This window comes from Camelina sativa, chromosome 8 (genome assembly GCF_030686135.1).
Source record: "Camelina sativa cultivar CO46 ecotype springtype chromosome 8, ASM3068613v1".
In the NCBI taxonomy this organism is placed as follows: Eukaryota; Viridiplantae; Streptophyta; class Magnoliopsida; order Brassicales; family Brassicaceae; genus Camelina; species Camelina sativa.
The window spans coordinates 2,810,247-2,835,453 of record NC_141887.1 but is presented as its reverse complement, the minus strand read 5'-3'; the positions used below and the strand labels follow the sequence as shown (position 1 = coordinate 2,835,453).

The 25,207-nt window shown below is 33.2% G+C and overlaps 5 protein-coding genes and 1 pseudogene across 9 annotated transcripts; 2 read left to right on the top strand and 4 right to left on the bottom strand.

The window, feature by feature from the left end:
- Positions 1 to 981: 981 nt before the first annotated feature.
- On the bottom strand, positions 982 to 2,766 carry LOC104705857 (uncharacterized). Its single transcript, XM_010421947.3, has 5 exons — positions 2,607 to 2,766; positions 2,293 to 2,437; positions 2,061 to 2,168; positions 1,528 to 1,602; positions 982 to 1,423 (listed from the first exon to the last, which is right to left on the bottom strand). The coding sequence occupies exons 2-5, from the start codon at positions 2,424 to 2,426 to the stop codon at positions 1,192 to 1,194; spliced, it is 549 nt and encodes a 182-aa protein (XP_010420249.1). The 5' UTR covers positions 2,427 to 2,437; positions 2,607 to 2,766; the 3' UTR covers positions 982 to 1,191.
- Positions 2,767 to 8,816: 6,050 nt separating this feature from the next.
- Positions 8,817 to 13,538, top strand: LOC104705856 (rhamnogalacturonan I rhamnosyltransferase 1). Its single transcript, XM_087463523.1, has 9 exons — positions 8,817 to 9,012; positions 11,110 to 11,387; positions 11,485 to 11,552; positions 11,658 to 11,746; positions 11,831 to 11,996; positions 12,105 to 12,394; positions 12,479 to 12,683; positions 12,759 to 12,916; positions 12,993 to 13,538. The coding sequence occupies exons 1-9, from the start codon at positions 8,948 to 8,950 to the stop codon at positions 13,237 to 13,239; spliced, it is 1,566 nt and encodes a 521-aa protein (XP_087319649.1). The 5' UTR covers positions 8,817 to 8,947; the 3' UTR covers positions 13,240 to 13,538.
- A 1,504-nt stretch (positions 13,539 to 15,042) lies between these two features.
- LOC104705855 (calcium/calmodulin-regulated receptor-like kinase 2) lies at positions 15,043 to 18,062 on the bottom strand. 4 transcript variants are annotated; one of them, XM_010421945.3, is made up of 7 exons: positions 17,740 to 18,062; positions 16,637 to 17,028; positions 16,403 to 16,556; positions 16,192 to 16,321; positions 15,940 to 16,097; positions 15,642 to 15,845; positions 15,043 to 15,560 (listed from the first exon to the last, which is right to left on the bottom strand). In XM_010421945.3, exons 2-7 carry the CDS (start codon positions 16,954 to 16,956, stop codon positions 15,213 to 15,215), a joined length of 1,314 nt encoding a protein of 437 aa, XP_010420247.1. In that variant the 5' UTR covers positions 16,957 to 17,028; positions 17,740 to 18,062; the 3' UTR covers positions 15,043 to 15,212. The 4 variants fall into 4 exon arrangements, with proteins under 4 accessions (XP_010420247.1, XP_087319647.1, XP_087319648.1 ...); XM_087463521.1 differs by having other exon boundaries at positions 16,403 to 16,564; positions 17,740 to 17,950; XM_087463522.1 differs by having other exon boundaries at positions 16,403 to 16,564; positions 16,637 to 16,818; positions 17,740 to 17,947.
- Positions 18,063 to 18,619: 557 nt separating this feature from the next.
- LOC104705854 (protein GOLVEN 9-like) lies at positions 18,620 to 19,810 on the bottom strand. Its single transcript, XM_010421944.3, has 3 exons — positions 19,574 to 19,810; positions 19,208 to 19,245; positions 18,620 to 19,026 (listed from the first exon to the last, which is right to left on the bottom strand). Exons 1-3 carry the CDS (start codon positions 19,653 to 19,655, stop codon positions 18,853 to 18,855), a joined length of 294 nt encoding a protein of 97 aa, XP_010420246.2. The 5' UTR covers positions 19,656 to 19,810; the 3' UTR covers positions 18,620 to 18,852.
- Positions 19,811 to 21,135: 1,325 nt separating this feature from the next.
- Positions 21,136 to 22,638, top strand: LOC104705853 (GDSL esterase/lipase 7-like; annotated as a pseudogene). The gene is made up of 4 exons (XR_015564637.1): positions 21,136 to 21,498; positions 21,588 to 21,715; positions 21,797 to 22,045; positions 22,168 to 22,638. The product of XR_015564637.1 is annotated as a GDSL esterase/lipase 7-like (transcript).
- Positions 22,639 to 22,991: 353 nt separating this feature from the next.
- On the bottom strand, positions 22,992 to 25,067 carry LOC104705852 (F-box/kelch-repeat protein At5g15710). The gene has a single exon (XM_010421941.3). It carries the CDS (start codon positions 24,622 to 24,624, stop codon positions 23,281 to 23,283), a length of 1,344 nt encoding a protein of 447 aa, XP_010420243.1. The 5' UTR covers positions 24,625 to 25,067; the 3' UTR covers positions 22,992 to 23,280.
- Between the last annotated feature and the right edge of the window lie 140 nt (positions 25,068 to 25,207).

Here is a 25,207-nt window from a genome sequence, read left to right as displayed (position 1 = left end):
TCTTCAAATTATTACAAGTTGTTATATTTATACCAAATAAATTACTTATGTTTATTTTATCCGATCAGTTTAAAATTTCCATATTTTTATTTTTCCAATCAAATTAGAATGCAATAATAACTTATATTCAATAGAAAAACAAACAACTTGCTCAACGTGAAACTTTAAATATAAGTTATTATTTGGCTAATGATATACATAAAAAATGGTCTATTATAGTGTAAACTATTCATGAGTCTATGGGTTCTAAAAAATATATATTTTGTTATCCAAAAAAACATTTAGAAAATATGTAAAAAAAAATGTAAACATTTTTCTTTCTGTTTGGACGTACAACTTTAGAATTTTTTTTTAATTTAATGTTTGGTTGAAAAAGCTTGTAAAAAATATGTTCTCCAATCACAAAAGATTATTTTTTATATTTGGAAGAAAAATGTGATACATGATATAACGACTACATGAATAATTTTACATTATATGATAATCGAAAATGAATCTGACCTCGATGACCCAATTGAAATTGGAAGGAAAATTTCCCTTCCGGATGTAAAAATAAAAAATGATGAAAATATGAAATTCCAGAAAAAGAAATCACTTTGAGAGAGAAAAAAAAAGATTAAAAAAAAAACTTATTCCCATCTTCGAAATGCATTAATTGATAATTTGTGGGAGAAATATGTGTTTTTTTGTATTGATGTTATGAGTTTGATTTTACTTCTAATAATGTTTAGTGTTTTACTTTATGTACAACTTGTTGAATTAGTTACTTACTAAAAAATTAATGGATCAAACTGATAAATTTAGGAAGTTAAGGGTATTGTTAATAATTAATAAAATACAGATAGAATATGCTTAGCATATTCGTTTTTGAAGTAGAAAATGAAGGAAACCATGGGAAAAACCTAGAAAAACCTCACTTTCTTTTTACAGTTAGATTTGATATGTTTATGATATGAATATGATATTGAAGTCATACAAATATATGGAAATGTGAGAAATATATATATAATGGGATTTTTTTTCTTTTTTAAAGTAAACAATAGTTCAATAAATAAAAAAACAAGGGCATTGTAGCAGCACCACATACATAAACCAAAAATCCAAACCCTACAATAGTAGTAGCACTGAACCTTCCTTGGCTTCTACAAAACATTGGAGTCTTTTTTTGTTTTTCACCTCCTTTCCTCAAAGTTAAGCAATCATGTCGTAGTCATCCAATTTGTCATTGTACTGAAGCACCTTTCGTTTAATCTTGGATGAATCAACCCAGGTGATGAAATCTTCCATGTTCCTAGTTACTAAGAAAGCAGGATCAGTAATTGTATCTGGGCCTACACGAATGTGTCCTTGCTCTATGTATGTCACAGCTTCTTTGTTGTGCTCTGCAAACTTCAGGTGAACCAGCACGGTCGATAGCCTACGCCTGCAAATAAATTTTTAAGAAAACCTTACATGAGGCCAACGAAATTGAGATGTGATTGGCTAAAGTTGCTGCCTATATAAAAAAGAACTTGCACAAACTCTTACCTACAGAAGGATGAAACTGATAACCGATCAGTTAAAGCCAAGCTCTTCCTAGTCGGTATAACACCCATGTTATATCTGCAATTTCAACACACATGTAGAAAAAAGACAAGCCATTCAGCCATTAAGAATACAAGTTTTCTCATTGCAGAATGGAACCACAAGATTCATTAGAGTTGCTACTTTTTTCCTGTACTTAGACAAATTCAAATATGTAGTTCTGAAGATCTACACAGTAATAGCTCTGCACTAAAGCTATTACTGAGTAGATTTCGTAAGAACCCTGACTCAATCGTTTCCTTAAGATTGTTAAACCAGCAGAAAAACATTGATCAAAGATTTTAGCAGGATGACATTCAATTTCAAAGACATAGCTTATATAAAGTAAAGAGTCAGAACCCCAAATTTATCTGTCTCTAAGGTAGTTAACTAGAAAAAACACCAACTTAGAGACCTCTGGGAGCTAATATTATGTTAAAACAATAGGGAAGGTCGATATAGAAGCTGCACACAATAGAATAAAAAAAAAAACTCACAGTTTCTCCAAAAGCATATCAGTCATCTGAATACGAAAAGGATCAGCTGCATCCATTTGTTTCATTATATTCGTCAGTTTCTGCACCATCCTACACAATCCTGAATATCTGCCAGAAACCAGACTCAATGGTCAGTAAAAAAAAAAAAAAAAAAAAACCATTGTTCCATCACAAAACACTGAAACCAAAAAAGAAGAATAAGCAGAACAGAGAATATAAAAAAGGAACGAACTTTTTGTAATCGTCACGAGAGCCCATATGGTATCGATAAGTAATCTCGTTTTCCCGTTGCCCGTCCTCTCTTTTCCATTCTAAGAAATTAACTTTCTTCAGAAGCGTCTTCTCGTGGCGCTTGAGCTTCCTCATCTGGAACGGTTCTGTGGATATATGCAAAATTATAGCGAATTTAGGGTTTTTATTTCTTCCACTATCTCAGATCAAAATTTGAATAACAAAATTAAAACTTTGTTACAATACTAATAGGAACGAACTAGGGGTTATCAATCTCTGTACAATTGTTCTACGAGTAAAATCCAAGTAGTTTACCTGGGAGAGATTAATCGGCGAGGCTCAGAGAAAGGATGAATAAACAAACGGCGGTGAGGTCTTTTGGGGATGATGAGCTAGAAAGAAGAAAAATGCTAAAGCCCTAAAACCCTATGATCGAAGGAGAAGAAGGGGTGCAAGATCAAATCCGACGGTCCTCATCCATCGTTTTGGGTTGTAAGGCCTTTAAGTAAAACTAATTAAGTTGAGCCTTTTATTCTTTTATTGGGCCTTCAAAGCCCATATAAAATTTTATCTTAATTTTTGTGTGATGAATACTCACTAGGATGTAGGAAACTATTCAATAGCTCTTGTTAGAGAGAGAGAGAGAGAGAGAGAGAGAGAGAGAAAAAAACAGCTATTTTTATCACTTGGCATCGTAAAACACAAAAACAATTTAATCATTTCTCTACCGTAAAATGTTTTAGAATAAGACATCTAGTGGTTTGTGTTAATATCGTCGATAGATAGATCATAGATATATCAGGGCCCCGGGTTCCATGCTTTCTTATAACAACAGTGCGTAGTATTATTGAAACAGGGGTCCCAAATTAATAATACACTACACTACATTTTTTAGTTTTCTTCACAAAATACATAATTTTTCTAGAACATCTCTTGATAACAACCAAAAAGGTTCAAATCCAATGCACACGTATACACAACGCACACGCACGCATGAGTTTGAAAGTTGTGACTATTAAGACTTATTGAGCCACCGACACCGATTTCGTGGGCATACATTACTAATAACATTAGGTATGTTAAGTTAAACATGTACATGCTAATTGTTGATTCCCTTTTTTTTATATTTTACAGTACTAAACATGATGCGTTTAAGATATCTCTTCCAAGTTAATTGGTTCCTTTACAAAACGTGTTTCTTCTATTTCAAGCATAAACGTAATTAAAGAAACGTCTCTCTTTTTGTTGTGTTTTGTTCGTTTCTTTGATTTTGAATATACTTCTGTTAGTTTTTGATTATCGTTAATGCCTTTGGTTATGTAACTTACCTTTCTAGTTTTTGTCTTCTTTTTATCGTGCATTTGTGAGGAAAGATTTTCATTATAAATGTTACTTAAAACACTTAGACATCAAAACTTGTGAAAGACAAATCCTATTAAATGTATATACTGAAATAGAAATGAGGAATCTAAATTAAACCTGGTGGATATTTACACGCTTTTCTCTCTGCGTTCTTAAACTCTTATATGAATCGACAATTACAACATACTCATTAGTTATAGATTTCCCATTGGAAAATAATGTATTCTTTTATCAGAAAATGAAATAAATAATTAAGTCCGACAGCAATGTAATGTCCGATGTCGGTGGTATGCATATAGTCATAGAAAATACGTTACATTAATTTCGCTTAAGCAACTCATTTCTAATCGAATTCTAATTCTTGTTCTATCACCAAATGAAAATAAATAAATATTATTCAAGCGTATATATTAAAAGATGCTGTCATCCCACCAAAAAAATAAATAAAAGATGCTGTCAAGTCATATCGTGACAATTGGCGTTTACTTAATTTCCAAATATAAATATATGAATCGATGTTACACGATTTGATATAAATAACAATCGTTTTCGAATAGCAAACATGAATGAGATTGATCTAGTTTTTGTGACCGAAGGCGAACATCATCATCCTATATAGTGTAATGCTGATATAATGCTGTGTTTTAATTTTTACTTTTTTTAAAAAAAAATAAACAACCTGTTCTTAACTTCACTTCTACACGTGTACGAGTTTTAGATTTATAAAAAATTGTCTTTACAAAAATGAAAAAAAATACATTGTTTTCTTTTCTAAACCTGGGCGGCGAGATCATTGCTTAAAGCTTTATTAAACCGCCGGTGCTACTAGATATCTTTGGTTAGTCACTTTCACATGTTTAATGAATTAAAGTTGGGACAATTGCATTTTTTTTGTACATTTATTTGCATTTGAATACATTTATTTGCATCTGAACGAAATTGTAGACCCGAAGAAAATAATCACTAAGGGTGCTGAAATTACAATTGACTCCCTTACGACCAAACAAAAAACAGAAACCGAAAAGACAGATGTAACCCGAGGAAATTTGCAATAGATTTCTTTATGGTGGATTTTAAATTGACGTCTAATGGAAGACATAAAAATATGTCTACTCCTTAATTATAGTTTAAATTTTAACTTTTAAAATTATAAAAAAAAAATAATTTGGTAAACCTATTGACCAAATAATAACCACATAGACTTCCTCCATTGAAATAAAATAAATTTACATATAAACTAGTCAAATTAAGGGAGGAAAGACTGGTTAGGTTAAAATTATTTGATTTAGGGTTTGCTTAAGTAGACTTCTCTGCAGACTATTGGTTGTTGACTTTGTAATGTCATCAACAATTAATATTATATTATTTTAATTTCACCGACAATTTAACCAAACCGATAGCTGAACCTTACCAAATGCTTACCGATTCCTTGATTTTAACCCAACCGGATAATTTAATTTAATCATATATATACTTCTCTCTCTAAGTCAATCCTATTTTTTTTATGTGATCTCTCTCTTTCTCCAAAATTTCTCTCTAAAAAATTCCAATATTGTTGCTCTCAAAAATTCAGCTACATATACCCACAAAATATTTCGTGGTTACAAAGATCAATATAAAAACCCTAGATTCTCTTTTATTTTACTTGCCTCTCTCTCAAATATATCTTGGCTCTCCAAAAAAAAAAAAAGTAGATCTAAAACTCCAATCTATCCTCTTTTTTCTTTCTTGTTTTTTTATTGAAGAAGTTCTGTAAATGTGACTTTACGAATCTCCCTCCAGATCTGACCTTCATTCATATTCAAATCTAATCCCAAAGGTTTTGTTTTCATATCTACCTACCAAATCTAGGTTTTTAGTTTTATGTTGGTTGAATTTTGGTTCTACATGGGTTTTCTTATTTGGATCTGAGAATTGTTATTGGGTAATCTGTTAGAAAAAGTTTAGTTCTTTCTTTTTCGAGTTTGATCTCAACTTTTATTTGGATTTTTATGATTTAATTGCTTGAAGTCAGATTTTTTACCAAAGCTTGTTCTTGTCTTTAATTTTACAGGCAGAGGAGAAGATTAAAGAGGAGATGGTGGAGGCCGAGAATTTTACAGCCGGAAGAGAAGATTAAACAGAAGATGGGGCGGTGGAGCATTGACGGTGGAAGAGAATTACCCAGAATATGTTTGTAAATAATTGAGATTTTGATTATTTTTTTATTTTTTTATTATAATAAATTATTTTTGTATTTTTTAAATAAAAAATTGAGATTTGTAGTTTAAAGTACGGTTTAGTTTCCAGGAAGAAGTCTTCCAGATAAGTCTTCACCATAATCATTACAAATATTAAATTGATTTGATTGATTTGCAGACGGTTCAGTTTCCCGTGCAGAAGTCTACCAGAGAAGTCGTCGACATTTTTATAAAATCAGATTTCTATTCTAATTTGTCAAATTATCCAAAAAGTGAGAAAAAATCCTAGAAATTTGTAATTTCAATAAGATTTAGTGTAACAACTAATAACTAAGAATACCCTTAATTGTAGTGTTGGAGACTGAAATCATTCACAGTTGGATAATTCTTAAAAAGATAATATATCACTTCATTTCATACTTATAATTGTAGAATTCTATATTCTTAGAAGAAGTCTTTCGGATAAGTCTTCAGCATAATCATTACAAATATTAAATTGATTTGATTGATTTGCAGACGGTTCAGTTTCCCGTGCAGAAGTCTGCCAGAGAAGTCGTCGACATAATCATTACAAATAAACCGGAATTGGTTTTCTAAAACCAGGATTATTATAATTATTATAATTTGTATCATATCTGGCCGAACTCTGTATTCTTCAATCCTGCCGCTTCATCTTCGCCGCCGTTCAATCTTCGAACTAAAAAATCAAAAAAAAAATCTTTTTATATTTTCAATTAAAGACTTTTTCAATTATATAGACTTCACACAGAACTCCCACACGTTGACTTCCAAAATAAGTCTAAGTTAATGACCTAACTGCCTAAGAAAACCAAAAACTTGATTTTTCTATATGTATAATATATAATCATTTCAAAAACATACATAGACAAGTACATATCATATATCAAAGAATACAACAAGAAAATCTTTAAAATTATTCATCAATTTGCAATAAATTGGTTTTCAAATTATGAATACTTCATGTTGATGTCAACCTTGTAGACATAAACTAGCCTCTATGAAGATACTTCCCTTGAAGTCTATTTTGTGTGGTCTATTTTTGCAATTACAATTTAATAAAGCAGACACCGGATGAAGTCTACTAGGATAGTTGACTTCTTTTGTTGTCTTCCTTTGTTAATTTTTTGGTCAGTTTTGCAATTAAAAATATAGAACAGAGTAGACTTCTTAGAAAGTTTCAACAAGTTAACTTCGATTACAGTCTACTCTAGTTATTTTTGCAATTGACCAAACCATTGACTTTGTAGTAGACTTCTAGCTAACAAGTAGACTTCATCTATCCGTTAACTAGAAAAAGTAAACTTCGTTGTGGTTAGTTATGCAATTGACCAAGTTTGACTTTCGCCAAGTAGACTACATACGAAGTCTCTAGGAATGTTGACTTCGTTTGCAGTCTGCCGTGGTCATTTTTGGTGTTGACCAACATTTTAATTTTTTAATTAATAGACTTCTTTTGCAGTCAACTAATTAATTTTATATCAATAATATTACGATCAATGCTTAAATATTTTGGTCAACCCCAAAAATAGTCACTATAGAAGTCTACTCTTTTATTATCATAAGAAGACTTAGTCCGGCAGTCATCACTAAAAAGTCAAGAATTTGGTCAATTGCAAAAATACACCTTAGTAGACTGCAAACGAAGTATCTGACGGAAAGATTATAATGCAGTCTGAATCATATTTTTTTGTTTTCAAATGAAATTAAGGAGACTGAAATTTCAGTCAACGGGCTCGAAACTCGATAAATTTTTTATTGCAAAACTAACCACATAGTAGACTTTACATGATATTTTGACGGTTAGACTAACAAATGAAGTCTAATTTCGCAAAAATCAAGAAAAATCACGAAATCTACCGGAAAATAACCCTATGGGTGGTTGTTTCGCAATGTCAAGCAGTCGAGGACGTCGTCTTTAATCACCAAGGAAGAAACCCAGCACCAATTTAATCACTATCCAAAAATCATGACATATAACAAGATGAACACACTTGCAAATTTTCTTGGATTAAAATAGAGAGGAGATGGAAGAAAATGAAGTTCTCATAGCATTGGATGTTATTTAAGTTCACAAATTCAGGTTGTTGAAGCATTAAGAGCTTCAAGTTTGGTTGTTCATGGTTGTTGGAAAATTGATGGTGGTAGCACAACCGTAAATAAAAGAAAAAGATGAGGATATGGATGTAATAAACATTTTCGCAAGAAATTTAAATAAATTAAAAATACTGGTATTTTTGTGAATACAATGAACACATAAAGATTTAATTCGGAGAAAGTGGCAAATGTTAAAAAGAGAAAAAGAGGTAGTCAGTTTTGCAATTGACTCAAGTTAGGAGTATAGTTTTGCAAGCGCCGGTTAAAGTTTTATACAACCAAAATAAATGTTTAAAAGTCCTCACCAACAAACAAACAAACATGAAAAAATTTAGTTGCAAATAATTTTTAAGTTGATTTACCAACGATCTGAAAATAATTTATTCTAAATTTCAGTTTTTTTTTTTTGGATAAAACCATTTACAAGTGTTCGTTTGTTGTGTAAATGTTTTTTTTTCTTTTTTTAAAGCATATTTATATTGATTTTAAAATATGGAGGTACGCTAAGGATTTTGTTTGTTTGTTTGTTTTGTATTTTTATTAAAGAGACTCTTGAAAATTATTAAAATATCTACCTTAATTCAAATCTCTTAAATTGAATAACACAAAATTAATTTATATATTTTTAAATATTAAAAAAATAAAACGTGGTTCGAATTAAAATCTTTAACACATAGTGAACAAGACAAAACTTGTGAATAAACTTTTTTAAAAGAAGGGAAAATCCAATTTTAAGACCATATTCTACTAATGGTTGCTTTTTAGAGAAAGTTTAAAATGTATCTATTTGTGTTTATTACTTAGTTCATGAGGAAACATATTAATTCCTTCTTATGCATACATCCATTCGTTTCCTATAAATACCCTTAATTCCGTTTTTCACACCAAAAAAAAAAAAAACTTACAAAAAAAAAAAATGCTCAACCTTTTCTCATCTCAAAATCATACATAATTTTTTAAAATAAAAATACACATGTTTTCGAAGTTTCGAATATCATAATGCTGAAGATGATAATTCATTCGGCTTTGGACCAGGTTTATACCATACTTCAATCCAAATCAAGGTAACAAAGCTAGCTTAAGTATATTTTCATCTAATATTTTGTTCTAGACCTTTTTAACGTTTAAACAATAAACATATATTACACTTAACACTTCCACAAACTTTTTTTTTAATAATATATACTATTAATATATGGGACTGACAAATGACAACTGTGAGCACTGAATGAATATAGTTGGTCCATCTATTTATGTAATTAATTTATTAGACATACTGTAGGCCTACTTTTTAATTTATTTTGCCGAATATTCATTGTTTATTTGGATCCCTCTTTGACATTGCTGTCACAAAATGAGAGATCATCAAGTCTAGTATATGCCCTTTCTGAACAATTCTAATTTTTTTTTTTTTTTTTTTTATCATATAACCGACACAATATCAATCTTCCCCTATTTACTCTCTCTTAGAGAATTACTTTGACTTGTTTCAATAAGAAAATATAAAGGCAAATAGAGAAGCCGTAATGATAAAATCCAGTAAAAAAATATTGTTTCCGAGTACTTTTTTCAGAAGGAAAAAAAAAATATCATCATCAATTAAATTTACTTTATGTTTAAGTTCAAAAAATAACAGAAATCAACATGAAAACCAGAACTGCATGAGTTGGTTAACTACGATTTTTAATGGCTTGAATTCATTTTTTTTCTTCAGTTGATTAAACTTTGTTTTGTTTTCTCTGATCATCAACCTTTTTAAATGATCGGGTTAAATGAGATCAGATACATTTTTATTTGTTCGATAAAAATTGGCAGTTAACTTGTGGATTAGTTTTGCTTAACGACATACAATTAGTTTGGAGGCAAAGGTCCTCTGCTAATGTGGTTTAGATATAACAGAAACTTTGTTATTTAACTTCCAATTTATCTTACTGTGGAAATAAAGAATTAATAAATTAGGTTGGATGTATTTGGTCAACCAAAATTCGTTCCATTAAAATTTAAATCCAAAATACACACAAGTACATATTTATATTACATATATTCCATCTTTATCAGAAAAAATGATTTTTTTATTTTTTCACATAGATTAAAAAAATAATTAATATTTAATCATAAATATATATATATATATATTTTCAACTAAAAAAATATATTTTATATATAATAACATATAAATAAAAAATATTTTATAATGATTACATGTTACTAAAATTTTCTATGGCTATTATATATTAGATTTTTTTTTTGTTTTTTTTAAAGGTCTACATTGGCTGTGTATTAAATTAAAAAGAAAAGATTTGCAAAGAAGAATAATATTACAAATTTACGTATTAAAAAAAAATCTATATAAATGAAAGTTTTTTGCCGAGAAAAAAGAGAAAACCTAAAGACTGCCCCTTTTTTATTTTATTTTTCCCACACCGAATCATCTCATCTCCCTATATCTCCGACGTCCTTCATCTTCATTCTCCGGTCAACACTCCGACCAGGTTTTTGACTGAGAGTCTCAGGCCAAAATTAAAAAAAAAAAACATTCACCACGAGTATTTTATTTTCGTGCTGCAATTTCGAGAGAGTGGTGTATTAAAGGATTCGATCGCCATTGCTGAATTTTCAAAACCTCTCATATATATATTTTTTTATTATTATTAATTTAATCCCTCCCTGTAACTTGAAGAAGTGTGAGCTTCGTTCAATTGAGATCTTCTTCTGGGTCGTTGCTGATGTTGTCCCTTTAATTAAAAAACTTGAGATTCCTTCCTTCTTCTCTTATTTTTTTTTAACTGAAGCAAGATCTGGGTTCTAGTCAGGTTGAAGATCGTGGCTTTACTTTAAACAAAAAAAGAAAAAAAAATCTGGGTTTCTCGAGGTGTGATTAATGCACACTGTGTTTGTGTTTGTGTGGAGATTACATTTTCTCTGAGTGTTATTAGCAGTCATAATTAAAAAAGCTTAAGCATTTGTTTATTGTTTTTAATTTTCCTTTAAGTTGAAGAAGCTGTGGTTTAGTTTTTACCTACACCCTTTTAAGTGTTCGATGAAATTCCTCTGAGAGTGTTTTTGGGGAACTGTGAGAGTTGTGGGTTTGGTGGGTGGGTGTGGTGATTTAGAGAATTAAAGAAAAAAATGTGTAAAATGGAGAAGTTTCTTTACCACAGGAAACTTTGGGAGATGAATGTTAAGCTTTTAGGTGAGAGCAAAGTTGAGAAACTCAAGAACTCTTTTGTTTCGAGGCCTCGTATGAGCTTATGGATGATTCGTGCTGTTACTGTCTTGTTGCTTTGGAGCTGTTTCGTTCATTTGATGGCTTTGGGTGAGATGTGGGGACCTCGATTGTTTAAAGGTTGGCCTTCTTGTTTCAATCACAATGGTTTGTCTTCGTCTTCTCCCGTAGATATGACGTCTCTCCCCACTAAAATTGCCCTTCCTCCTAAAAGTAAGTTTCTTTATGCCAAGATTTGTGTGATTGCTGAATTTTCGTGGTTGAATTGAATAATGGAAACTGATCTTTTGTTTTTTTTTTTCCTTCTCAGGGGTATATGTGAATAATGGTTATCTTATGGTTTCCTGCAATGGAGGACTCAATCAAATGCGAGCTGCGGTAAGATGAGAACTAAAAACCATTGGAATTTGCTTCTCTTTTGCAAAAAGATTCATCTTTTCAATATGATTTGCTCAACTTTGTTTTTGGTTTGCTTTTTAACAGATATGTGATATGGTAACTATTGCAAGATACATGAATGTCACACTAATTGTGCCGGAGCTTGACAAGACCTCCTTTTGGAACGATCCAAGGTAGGTGATGTCTCTTCATCACTCTCACTTTGAAGCTTCTTTGTGAACTCTATTTTTCTTAATATGTTTTCTTTTTCGGGGCAGTGAGTTTAAAGATATATTCGATTTGGATCACTTCATAAGTTCGTTAAGAGATGAAGTTCGGATACTCAAAGAGTTACCTCCAAGGCTTAAGAAAAGGGTTGAGCTTGGAGTGTACCACGAAATGCCTCCTATTAGTTGGTCAAACATGTCTTACTACCAAAATCAGGTTAGTTTTCTAAGTCTATTCTTTTGGTTTGACGTTAGTCCTCACTTTTGTTTTTATACCCAAACCATTATACTAATTTTTCAAACTTAAACATATATCTGGAAACAGATTCTTCCACTGGTGAAGAAACATAAGGTCTTACATCTGAACAGAACGGATACTCGACTTGCTAATAATGAACTGCCTGTGGAGGTTCAGAAGCTGAGGTGCCGAGTAAATTTCAACGGGCTTAAGTTTACTCCTCAGATTGAGGAATTGGGTAGACGAGTAGTCAAGATTCTGAGAGAGAAAGGTCCCTTTCTCGTCCTGCATCTCAGATATGAAATGGACATGTTAGCATTTTCCGGTTGCTCACATGGTTGCAACCCTGAGGAAGAAGAAGAACTAACAAGAATGAGGTACATAAAAACCCCCGAAAAGTCTTCTTGCTTTTTGTTCTGACTTTGATGGATATATTGATCTGAATTATCTTCGTCTGGCAGATATGCTTATCCATGGTGGAAAGAGAAAGTTATAAACTCTGAGCTGAAGAGGAAAGATGGCCTTTGCCCTTTAACTCCTGAGGAAACTGCTCTCACGTTGACCGCGTTGGGTATTGACCGAAATGTTCAAATTTACATAGCTGCTGGAGAAATCTATGGTGGTCAAAGGCGGATGAAGGCCTTAACAGATGCTTTTCCAAATGTGGTAAGTAGTCATTTCATTTTTTGATCTTTTCCAAACTTATATCTTCCATTGACTCCATAACCTTAATTAACTCAGGTCCGGAAAGAAACCCTACTCGAACCCTCTGATCTGGATTTTTGCCGGAACCATTCATCTCAAATGGCTGCACTTGATTACCTAGTGGCTCTTGAGAGTGATATATTTGTTCCAACTAACGATGGCAACATGGCAAGAGTCGTTGAAGGTCATCGCAGGTGAACTATCGTTGATCTATCTTCTTCTTCTTTCTTCCCATATTTATCATCCCGAGGCTAACACCAACTTTTTCAGATTCTTGGGGTTCAAGAAAACAATTCAGCTGAATAGAAAGTTCCTAGTTAAGCTGATAGATGAGTATACTGAAGGATTGTTGAGTTGGGATGTATTTTCATCCTCGGTGAAGGCGTTTCACTCTACTCGAATGGGAAGCCCAAAGAGACGGTTAGTGATTCCCAATAGACCAAAGGAAGAAGACTACTTCTATGCCAACCCGCATGAATGTTTGCAGCTGTTAGATGAACCATTGAGAGTCATTTGAGGGATGTGACTTCACCATTGGGGAGAGAACAGCCGAAATATCGGGTCTAAAGCTCTAATTTACTACAGTCTGAAAGATGAATTTACAGTGGGTTTTACAGATTGAAGTTATTTAGGGTTCTTGGTGCAGAGATTTCTGAAAGAGCTTTCATGGATGAACCAGAAGAAATGATTATTGAAGCTTACATTGTAAAGTTTGGCATCCATGGCCTTGCCAGTTTTGTTAGCTAAATAAAAAGCGCCATTTTGTGTAATTAAACTTTGGTTACAGTTAAAGATATATATATTTCAGGTTATTTATATTCTCTTTTGATAAAATTTAATCATAATATGTTTTAACTTGAATTTTTTCTATAGCTAGCAACTAGCAGTTTACAAAGGAGAAAAATCAGATAAATCAAATAACCAATAACAAACAAAGAAGATACATTCATTACTCAACTTCTTGAGTTTGGATGATCAATTGAAATCGTAAGATGTTTTTTTGGTATTCAGCTACTGAAGAATGCAGTTCATGTTTCTTTTTGAGTTTTTGTCAACTTTAAGTTATAAAGTGTGACTACTATATACATTGGTTAGTATAAATAAGATCACTAATTGTTCACCTACTTTTTCAATATGCTCCACTACCTAAACACTAAGGAGTGGAATCCGCCCATATTATATTGGTTACTAGAAGATCACTAAATTTATCACCTATCTTTATGTGCTGAAAACTACTTTGGGTTCAAAAGTTCAAAGCCAACCAAAACACTTCAATTTTTGCAATCATTTTGAGAAGTATTAACTGATAACAAATGGAAAATGGCCGTGACTCACTAACCCATTATGTCTTCCTTTAAGGAAATCAAACCATATTATACATCTCTAGAAAATACACATTATTTTCAAGAGCTGAATAGATATTACTCCATCCGTTTCAAAATATAGAATGTTTTAGTGAAAACACGCATATTAAGAAATAGTTAATTTTAAAAAGTTAAACCAATCATAAACAAGTCTTTATAATAGTATAAAATATAAATTTAATCTAAAAGTTGCATAGGAAATTAGAAACATTCTATATTATAAAATAAAAATACTTTTCTAAACATCCTATATTATGAAACGGAGGGAGTAGTTTCTTTCGAGTGTATTCGAGTGATCCAAGAGAAAAATAACTATATTAGTCATAATTATACAAGTGATCCAAGAAATATCCACTAGCTTTTGAATTTGTCAACGGGTGATCCAAGAAATTCCATTTCACTAATCAAAGTTTGTAGAGGTTCTTGATCTTATCGATATCAAAACTCATTAGTTTACAAGATACTTTTACTTTCTCTCATCTGTATATATATATATATATATATATATATATATATATTTAAGTATATAATTATATCGTTTTTACTAAATGAAATTTACATCATTATAACAAGATAGTATGTGACATGATGTTTTGAGCCGTTTGGATATGTCTCCCTAGCTATAGTTTTTGTTTTTTTGTCAACAACTCCGTTTAATTGCATATTGATTAGAATTAATATTGTTGGATCCACCGAGACACATTGCTTTCGCAGCACAACAAGTACACATAAAGTGGATGAAGATATACTTCTTAATTAATGGGTTTAAAAAATAGGTGACTATTGTTTCTCGACTTTAATAGTTTGTGTTGAACTTGATCATTTGTTTATACAAGGTTTAATCTTTTCTGTAATTCCGGTTTTGGATTTCTGAATTGAATTCCCTTTTAGATCTTTGGTCTTGATTTTTCGGATTGAAAATTGCACAACATAAAAAGTAACCTTAGTACTCTGAATTGAAGAACAAAACATATATTTAGTTAAAAGAGTTTTTGAAAAAACACAACCTCAATTCTCAAAAACTCTTCTCTTTTTTTTCCTTTTTTTTTTTTTGCAGAAGAGGAAATCTCTATTTTTGAGACTCATGTGGTGGTAATATGTACAAAAAAAATTCCTCACTAAAGAGTTAAATTGTTATTGTATGGTTCCTATCTTGATGATCCTCTTCTTTAACACCAGCCAATAACCCTAACTCAACATGCTGATCCTTAATCCTGCTCATCACTCTTGACAGATCTTCCTCATAACCAACACCAAACGATGAAGACATCGTGTCCTGTCTTCTTCCTCTAGACCGACTTTGTTTGATCTTTAGTATGAACTGTGTCACTTCTCCAATGGATGGTCTTTTTCTTGGTGTCTTGTGCACACACCTGTTTGCAATCTTCGCCAGTAACCTCACTTCTTCAATGCTTGCATTCCCCGCTAGTTTCTGATCCAGTATTTCGTCGATACCATTTGGACTCATCGAAGCCTGATCATCAAGAAAACAAAATCAATGATCACAGAGTCACTCACTGAGTTTTGGTTTTATTCGGTTTACTTTTAAACTTACGAGGTTGATGTATTCCATCAGATTCTGTTGGGGATGGATTGCAGTAATGAGCTCAAGAATGATGACACCAAAACTGTATATGTCACTCTTCATCGTGTACTTATTAGTTGAAATGTACGTTGGATCCATGTATCCGTGAGTACCCTTCAATCCGGAAGTCATTCTATCCAAAACCATCTCTTTCGACAATCCGAAATCCGCCACCTATACCAACAAGAAAAAAAAAACACAAACCAAAATTTAAAGATTTTAACCAAACAGTTTTTAGTAAGCGTATCAGATATTTTTGCTCTCTCACCTTAGCTCTCATGGAGTGATCTAACAATATGTTTGCTGACTTAAGATCACGGTGAATAACTGGCGGCACGGCTCCTTCGTGAAGGTATTCAATTCCATGGGAGATGTCAAGAGCGATTTGAAGCCGCTCTTCCCAATTCAAGACTTGCATCTCTTCACCTGAAAAGCAAAGTAGAAAATCTTATGAACACTAGAGTATTAAATTTCTTGCTGTGACTTATACCTGATAGAAGAAAACAAAAGGACGACTCACCACCATACAAAAGATTCTCCAAACTTCCATTACTCATGAAATCATAGATCAACATCCGGTGATTTTTATCAACACAGTATCCTATCAAGTTCACAAGGTTCCGGTGATGCAGTCTCCCAAGTAAAGATACCTGAAAACAAGAACCCCCAACACTGCTCTGTTATCTCCAATATAAATGGACCATTGAAATGAACAGGATCGGTACACTTACCTCAGTTTGAAACTCTTTATCTCCTTGACTTGAGTTAGAGGCATGAACTTTCGCTGCAGCTAATCCTCCATTGGGCATAACCGCTTTGTACACAGGACCAAAAGATCCTTGTCCAAGAACGGTTGTGAAATTTTGTGTTGCTTTCTGAATATCCCTAAAGAACTTTCAGACCATAAGCTACTACAACCGAATATCAAATTTCATGCAAACTCAAGCATTGGACAGAATACTCACTTGTAGTGATATCTAGGTATGCCGGATGCAGACACAGTGAGATCTTTGTTATGGTTGTTCCACCATGGCTGATGTTGAGTGGGTGCTGCGTTCGCAGGTTGCTGTACCGATGCTGTATTTGAGCTATCATCAGAGATTACTACGCCTCTTTTAGCAGTGTGAACAGGTAGAGTCGGGGTATTCTGTTCATTAGCGCATCGCCTAAGGTGAGAGTGGTGCTTATACCATTTTATGGCAAAGAACAAGATCAGAGCGAGCAAGAGACCAAGTGCAAGCCCAACCGAAATGCCAATCACTACTAAATCACTTCTATTCACCATTTTGATATCATTTTACAAACCATAAGGGAATTGAATTCAAAGATGTTATCTTTTGTTTCTGACAAAACTTTCCTGCAAAATTTTTACAGTTAAGGTTTTGCATCATGAAGCAGTATACACATTGTTACTAGACATATAATTAAAACTCATTCAAGATGATCATCATGTAGACATTGTATATAAACTCTAAACTAGCTGACCAAAGTTACAAACATAGCCAAATAGATAAACGCTAACTGAAGCTAATACAACAGACGAGAACAAGCAACAAGAACTTTTTAAAACATCACACATACTAAACTCACAATCATAACTGAATTAACTCAATAACACAAGCTTCTCATAAATGAAATGTTTGCTACTTCCAAAAGTGGGAATGAGCATATAAAAATTCAATCTTTCTTTCCTTTTGATCATCATCTCTGTAAACTAGATCGAGATCCATGCTAAATGAAAAAGGATCCCACTTTTTTTCCTTTTCTAGATGAAACCCAAGAGTTAACACGCAATAAAAAACAGAACTTGTTTGAGTTTCACAGATTCAAAGCCCCCAAAAACACACAAATTTGTTTCTCTAACACTACTCTGGAACTCAGACAAAATTCAAGAATTTTCTATATATATATATTTCCTTTCAACTAATCGATATCAAAACCAACTGGGTTCGTTCAAAATCTTGCAAAAACAACCCAGAAGAGAAGCCTTTTTACCTACCAAGACATTTGCAAAATCAAAATCCTAAGAGCAGCCAAAAAGCCATCATTGAACATTCTTAACACATACCTAGAGCCAAAAGAAAGCGAAAGAGCAAAGAAGTTCTAGGGTTCTGATCTGTGCAACATTTAGTGTTGTCTTCTTCCGCTAAGAAACAAAGTCAATCTACATGAGGAGACCTCGTCCATAAAAGTAAAACTGATGAACAAGAGAACAACAGAGCCAAGTGCAGCACTTTAACTTTTTTTTTTGTTTTGCTTTGTTTTGTTATTAATACTTCTTTTTCCTTTTTATTCACAAAGAATATATGTTGGCAAAGCTAAAGAATAAGAAAACGCGTTTAGTTAAATCATTTTATTCTGAAAATGAAATTTTATATAATTATTAGTTTCTTCTAGTAGGCTTAATGAATGGGTGCTTTTATAGCATTACAAAAGTTAAGTCCCTAATCAATTGCACAACAACAAAATCAACCATAATGTAAGAACAATAAAAATCATACTAGTTTTGTGAAATGGTGTTACTAATTATCTTACATTCACATTTTTATCCTTTAAGCAAACAATAGTTAACCAATAATTATATATAATATAATTTTTTTTTGGGTTTAGGTGAATGATTTGAACTTTTGAAGCATGACGATCCCAAAGACACACCATAAAAATAAAAGCTGGACATCAAGTTGGTGTGCGCAAAATGATATAGAATAATTGAGTTTTCTTATTTAATAGTAGTAGTTCACAATTGATGACTTGACCAAATCCATCCAGCTTGAGCTTGGTTTGCTTATTTTCTCCCTTCAAATAATCCAAAACAGTTAGAGAGTTATGTCATATATTCATTTTTTCATAACAAACATTACTCATGGGGAATGGTAATTTCCGTGACAATATTTGACAACCAATACTTTTATCTTCCATTCTATTTATATAGAATTACTAAAAGTCGAATATGCCAACTTCGAATTTTTTTTAATAAAAATATCTCTCAAAAGAATGAGAAAACTTTTCAAAAACTAAAAGACAATACATGCACTCTAATTTTTTTAATAGATTCTGTATATAAGTAAATATACTAATATTCAGCATTATGATACGTCCATTAAATGATTTTAACAAAATTATATTAAATAAAAACTGAAGGAACTATAAGTCTATAATAGGTATAACAAACAAGGGTCAACTAATGACCATTAGGCAAGCCATTGTGAACCGGAGTTCTTTTCCTTGGCTTCACCGGTGAAGGATATTCGTGCTTCATCAGATGATCGACCTCTCTCTCTAAATGATCTGTCCATATTGAATCTTCCAACGATCTTGCTACGTTTTTGGTTTCAATCGGTTCCAGAGCTGTTAACTGCCAAAAATATAGACCAAAGTAAGAAGCTTATATTGCCTAATACTAATGAAATAACGATGATTCATTTAAAAAAGTATCCCAATCCGAATAAGCTGAATCAACAAGGAAAGAGGTTAACTTTTTTGTTCAAACATAAAACCAAATGTTAATTTAATTCGGAAAGCTTTCGATATGTTACCTTCCGTCCCATTGAGAGATCTCCATTACTCGATCCACCTACATATACAATATCTTGTCTTAAAATAAGAAATGTAACTCATTTACATATATATATTTTAAAGTTTTATCCTAAATAAGTAAATAGTCTTTGGATGATGGATCTTATCCGAATACAACAATACATACCTAAAGTCGTTTAGCCGCTGTAAAAAAAAATGTATGCGTCTCTTGTGCACAATTACATATATGCGTGTACGAAGAGAAGAACATATATATATAGTCAAGCTAGGATATTAGAATCATGCAAGTAAATATATATGCTGATGATCATCATCAACATCACATGACCATCAAAATATAAATCATATAGTGAGTAGATTCAAACCTCGAGGCCTTTGAAGAAGAAGAAGAATGATGAAGAAAACCCCCAAAATGATGGTCGCTAACTTCAGAGTTGTCTTCTTCATAGTATTATTTCTTTGGTCGTTTGTATTCCTTTTCTTTTGTAAAATATGTTTCAGTTCTTCTTCAGCATTAAGTTGACGTTAAGGATCGATCGATATTATACAAAGATAAGGAGGGCTTTGTGATGTTATGGTTTTGTGAAAACAAGAGGCTAGCTAGGGTTTTCCGACAAAAAAAAGATACTTATCCTTGGTAATTGTAATTAAAGGAGGTTAATTAATTAAAGAAGTATTTATTGAGAAACTAAAAACGAAAAATATACTACAAATTAACATCATTCAGATTCCAGATAATTGTTTTAAAAAAACTGAAGATTTTGGCCATTATATTTATTTCGAAGCGAGTCTTGTTTCATTGGCAATGATTATGATTGTAGTCGGTATACACATGTTTTCTTGAAATGAATCAGTAGGGTTAATTAATATATATTCATAAGTCTCGAAGATAATCTCAATCTTTATAATGGAAAGCATAATTGTTTGATCGACTGAAAACTAATAAAATTGGTTGCTTACGGTTTCTGAACCAGTCATTTTCTTTTTTAAAACCCCTAAAAGATCCCTTTCAATCATCGATTTGCTAAATGATATGCTTTGGTGGTCCATTTTATAATCAAATAGATTATAAATTATTCTATACTTAACATCGAAGTTGATATATTCTTTTTGAGACACGAGGACGAGTTCTCCGATTCTGGTCCTCCTTGAAAACCTTCACATAATCAATAGTATTTTATTTTTTTAATATGTATTTAAATTAACACCATGTGTCAACAAATAATAATAATCCCAAATGATATTAACTTCTATTGAAACATAAATGGATCATGTAAATTTCACTAAACCCAATGACTCAGGCCCCATGACAGGCCTATTATACTACTTAGATCCATAAACTATGAAACGGTTTTGACTTTTGACACATACAAAAATGATGTGAAAACCATCATTACATACGTGACAGAGTTGTCGTCAATCGCATGTATTTTTCTATCAGAATACAGAAGCTATGAGCAGACCATCAATGACTATGAAACAGATTTACAAAAAAAGGAGGTTTAGGGGTAAGCTCCTCCAAAAAGCTGTCTCTATAGAAGAAGAAAAGAGTTGGAAATTAAAAGAAGCAGTAAATGAAAAAAGAACAAATCTTCTTTTTTAGAACAGTAACAGTTAACCACTACACTCCATGAGATCATTTACCACGACCAGTTCCCCCTCTGAACCCATACACGGTCTCACATGTCACCTAAACCATGTCTCTATCTCTCTCTCAATATATCACCATAAAATACATATATATGTGCTTATATCTTACCCGGTTTTGGTTCAGTTTTCATTCTGTTTATAAATTTTGTAAACGGAATAGTTTTGTTTTTGGTTAGTATTTGAGTTTTCTAGCATCTTAGAAATTTGGGTTGTTTTCATTTTCGGTTCGGTTTTGATCACTATCTGTTCGGGTAACTCTCTGGTTTGGTTTTCAAAATCGGTTAAAACCAGAGTGGGCACCTCTTGACTTTATTATAAATATACGTAGAATTGTTTTCTTCACAAGCTTATCTTAAGAGCCCAAAGACAAAGAGAAAGAGAGAGAGATAGTAACCAAGCATGAAGAGTTTGTTGATTTGTGTAGTGTTGTTAGAGCTTGTCTGGTTTGGCAATGGCCAATCTGGAGATGATCATCATCCTCTTGCTCCAGCTTTCTTTGTCTTTGGAGATTCCTTAGTTGATAGTGGAAACAACAATTACATTCCAACTCTCGCACGAGCTAATTATTTCCCTTATGGGATTGATTTTGGCTTCCCCACTGGTCGTTTCTGCAATGGCCGTACAGTTGTTGATTATGGAGGTAGTTGCTAAAGACTAACTAAAAGATCTTTTGATGAAGTTGGTTTCACATTTTTCAACTCATTTCTCACATTTTTCCTTCTAATGTAGCAACGTACCTCGGCTTGCCATTGGTGCCACCATACTTATCTCCTTTATCCATTGGGCAAAATTCCTTAAGAGGAGTTAACTATGCTTCTGCAGCAGCTGGGATTTTAGATGAAACAGGACAACATTATGTGAGGATCAAGAAACTAAAAACTCTTATAACAAAGAACTTTATATTTTTCTCTTTTACAGACTTACCTTTGTTTTTTCAGGGAGCAAGAACTACATTTAATGGACAGATATCGCAGTTTGAGATTACAATCGAGTTACATCTTCGGCGTTTCTTTCAAAACCCTGCAGATCTGAGAAAGTATCTTGCCAAATCGATAATTGGGATCAATATAGGAAGCAATGATTATATCAACAACTACCTTATGCCTGAGAGATACTCCACCAGCCAAACCTACAGTGGAGAAGACTATGCAGATCTCCTGATCAAGACTCTGTCATCTCAAATATCAGTTACTCAATGATCTTTTTTATAATTTACTCTCCCAAAATCTAATAATACATTATTCACAATAGTGATGCAGATCTCATACTCAGAAAATGTTAACTCTGATCTTTTACAAACATTTGGCAGAGACTATAGAACTTAGGTGCAAGAAAAATGGTGTTAGCTGGGTCAGGACCATTAGGTTGCATACCAAGTCAGCTATCTATGGTAAGTGGCAACAATAGCAGCGGGTGTGTGACAAAGATCAACAATATGGTTTCCATGTTCAACATCCGTCTGCAAGATCTAGCAAATACTCTCAACAAAACTCTTCCGGGATCTTTCTTTGTCTATCAAAACGTCTTTGATCTGTTTCATGATATGGTTGTGAATCCCTCTAGATATGGTAAATGACCTCAATCTCTATTTATTTCATAGGGGGGTTACTCTTAATTCTATATATCAGTACTGAGTTTTAGTTCTCCTTTCTGCAGGTCTTGTAGTATCAAACGAAGCGTGCTGCCGTAACGGGAGATATGGAGGAGCCTTAACATGCCTTCCGTTGCAGCAACCATGCTTGGATAGGCAACAATACGTCTTTTGGGATGCATTTCATCCAACAGAAACTGCCAACAAAATCATAGCTCACAATACCTTTAGCAAGTCTGCAAACTACTCCTACCCTATCAGTGTCTATGAATTGGCTAAACTGTAGAGAAATGTGTCTCAATGCTAGATTACCTCCTCATTTCAAGATTTCCTCGGTTTTCTAGTTTCTAGTTAGAAGCCATTAAGTATGGGATTTGTATGTAACAATTGCCCAAATCTTTAAGATCATCTCTATATTCCGATGTTACAAGTTAAACCTTTCTCTTACATAAGTGTTAGCTAACAACACATTCTTGAACTAGCAGTCATTATTTGCAAAAGGAAGCTTAAAATTACGATGTAGAAAAGGAAAATTCAGCATAGAAAACTAAAATAAAGCATATATATATTTCATGTGGACGAGACAGGGGTGTAGATAAAGTTTTCATATCCAGTGAATGCTAATTTACAGAAAGCTAGAAACAAGTTTATCTTACAGTATTTCTCCCCGACATTGTTAATCATTGGTGAAGCATATTATCATTGCTGACGAGGTCTTCATCAACACTGACGCACAAAAAGCTCTTCGATTTCTTATCTCTGACACGTTTTGCTATGCAGCCAAATTGTAAATTTTCAAGAATGATGTGAGACAGACGATTACTTTATGGTTCAGTGGACAGATGCATCAAATCTTGGCTCATAAAAGCACACTTGGCTGTTGCATGACTGAAGAGCACAACCGGAAATCCAAGACCAAATCTTCTTATCCACATTGTATAGAAGACCTTTTCCTTGATTCCAGGACGTAAAGCAGATCAAATTATCTTGTCCAAAACACTCAAACCTCTCAGCAGAAAGTCTCAGAAGTGCTCGGAAGTATTTTGGTGGCATTCTACTTATCTCTACCCAAGAAACCTTTGTGTGATCAAGCTCCCATATCCTCATGCTTTGGAGGGTACTGTAGAGGCCAATCCTTCCTACGAGAAACAATCTCTTCTGAGTTCCAGCAACTAAATAACCATCCAATAAAGATCTTGGGAATTTTGCTGGAATGTGTTCCCATTGCCCTGTATCAAGCCGATACATCATTAAACCAAGAGGCGAAAGAGTTTCGAGATATAATCGGGAATCACAGTAAGCCATTTTCGAAGAGCATAAGTTCACTGCAGGCATTATTTGATGTAAGGACCATTTGTCAGTTTTGGAATCATAAACTTCGGTAGGAAGTGACTTATCACCGTAAATATCATTTGTGGCTATAACTTTGAATGATTTCTCTGACCGATCTACGACCATAACCAATTGCCTTTGTTGGTTATAGTGCATACTCGGTAGAGTCCTCCAAGTCTGCATCAGAGGATTGCATACTAAAGTTCTGAAAGTTAGACCATCAAGACCCGAAAAGCAGACGAGACCACCTGAAGAACCAACCAACCAAAAAGCCCATGGAGGCAAAAACGTGAATGGAACTTTGTACCAAGTCTTCAACGGCAAGCTAAAAACCGAACATTGTGGAATCTGCGGCGAGTTCTTCCAAAAAGTGAGAAGACAAGGCCCATGAGATGACACATTTGAGTGAAACTTGAGAAAACTATTATCCTGAAGAATCGAGTTCCATTTCTTACAAACGGACCGGATCCGAAATATCATAAATGGCGGAAGCCTAGCTAAAATCTCGTTGAGCAAATCCTCTGGAAGCATTGCCCATATACCATCCTCCATCTGCACATCAGCAACAACTTGTTTACCAAATGAAGCCACTGTTTCTTCCTCGAAACCACGAGGTTTAGTCTTCACCACTTTCTGCCTAGAAGGACTCGTGTTTCTCGACCCAACTCTACCTAAAGGGCTAGTGTTTCTCGATCCAGAACTCCTCAAAGGTGATGCTTGCTTCGATGAAGTACTCTCTTCATCTCCATTCTTCGTAGACGCAGAGCAAGCCAGCGACTTTACAGAATCCGATGACTTCTCCACACTACCCATCAACAATCCCCAAAATCCTAGACGCTCCATTCAAACTCAAACCCAAACCATTAGCTATATACAACCTCAAGAAGATGACTCAGATTCCCAAAAAAAAAGAGATCACTTGATCATCTGCATCATCAGATCCTCGAGCAAAGACCCAGGAGAAGAACAGAGAAGTGCCCACAAAGGAACTCAAAGACTGAGGCAGAAATCGATCGGAAGCTACGCAATCAGCTAGCCTGGAGTTGGAGCAAAGATTCTAACTTTGGAATCAGTAATTAAGTAATTTACCTCAAACCCATATTATGCAACAAGCTTCGTCCTTTTGGAATCCGATGACATAAATATGTAAATTTGCCAGCTGGGTTTTGTCTCGAGAGCAACGCGGAGAGAGAGACCTAATACAACATTTTTCTCTGTAGCTTCATTTCCGAGGAAGGAAACAAATCGGGCTTGCCACTTCTCAGACTAAAGTTAAGGGGCTGATTTGTAATATGTTAAAACTATAGAGGTGGAGAATATCAAATTCGGAGAGATAGCAATCAGGTGTGTGTTACTGTACGTGAATCCCAGCTAACATCCAACCACTGATGGACACGTATCAAAAAAATCATATTTTTAGTTTGAA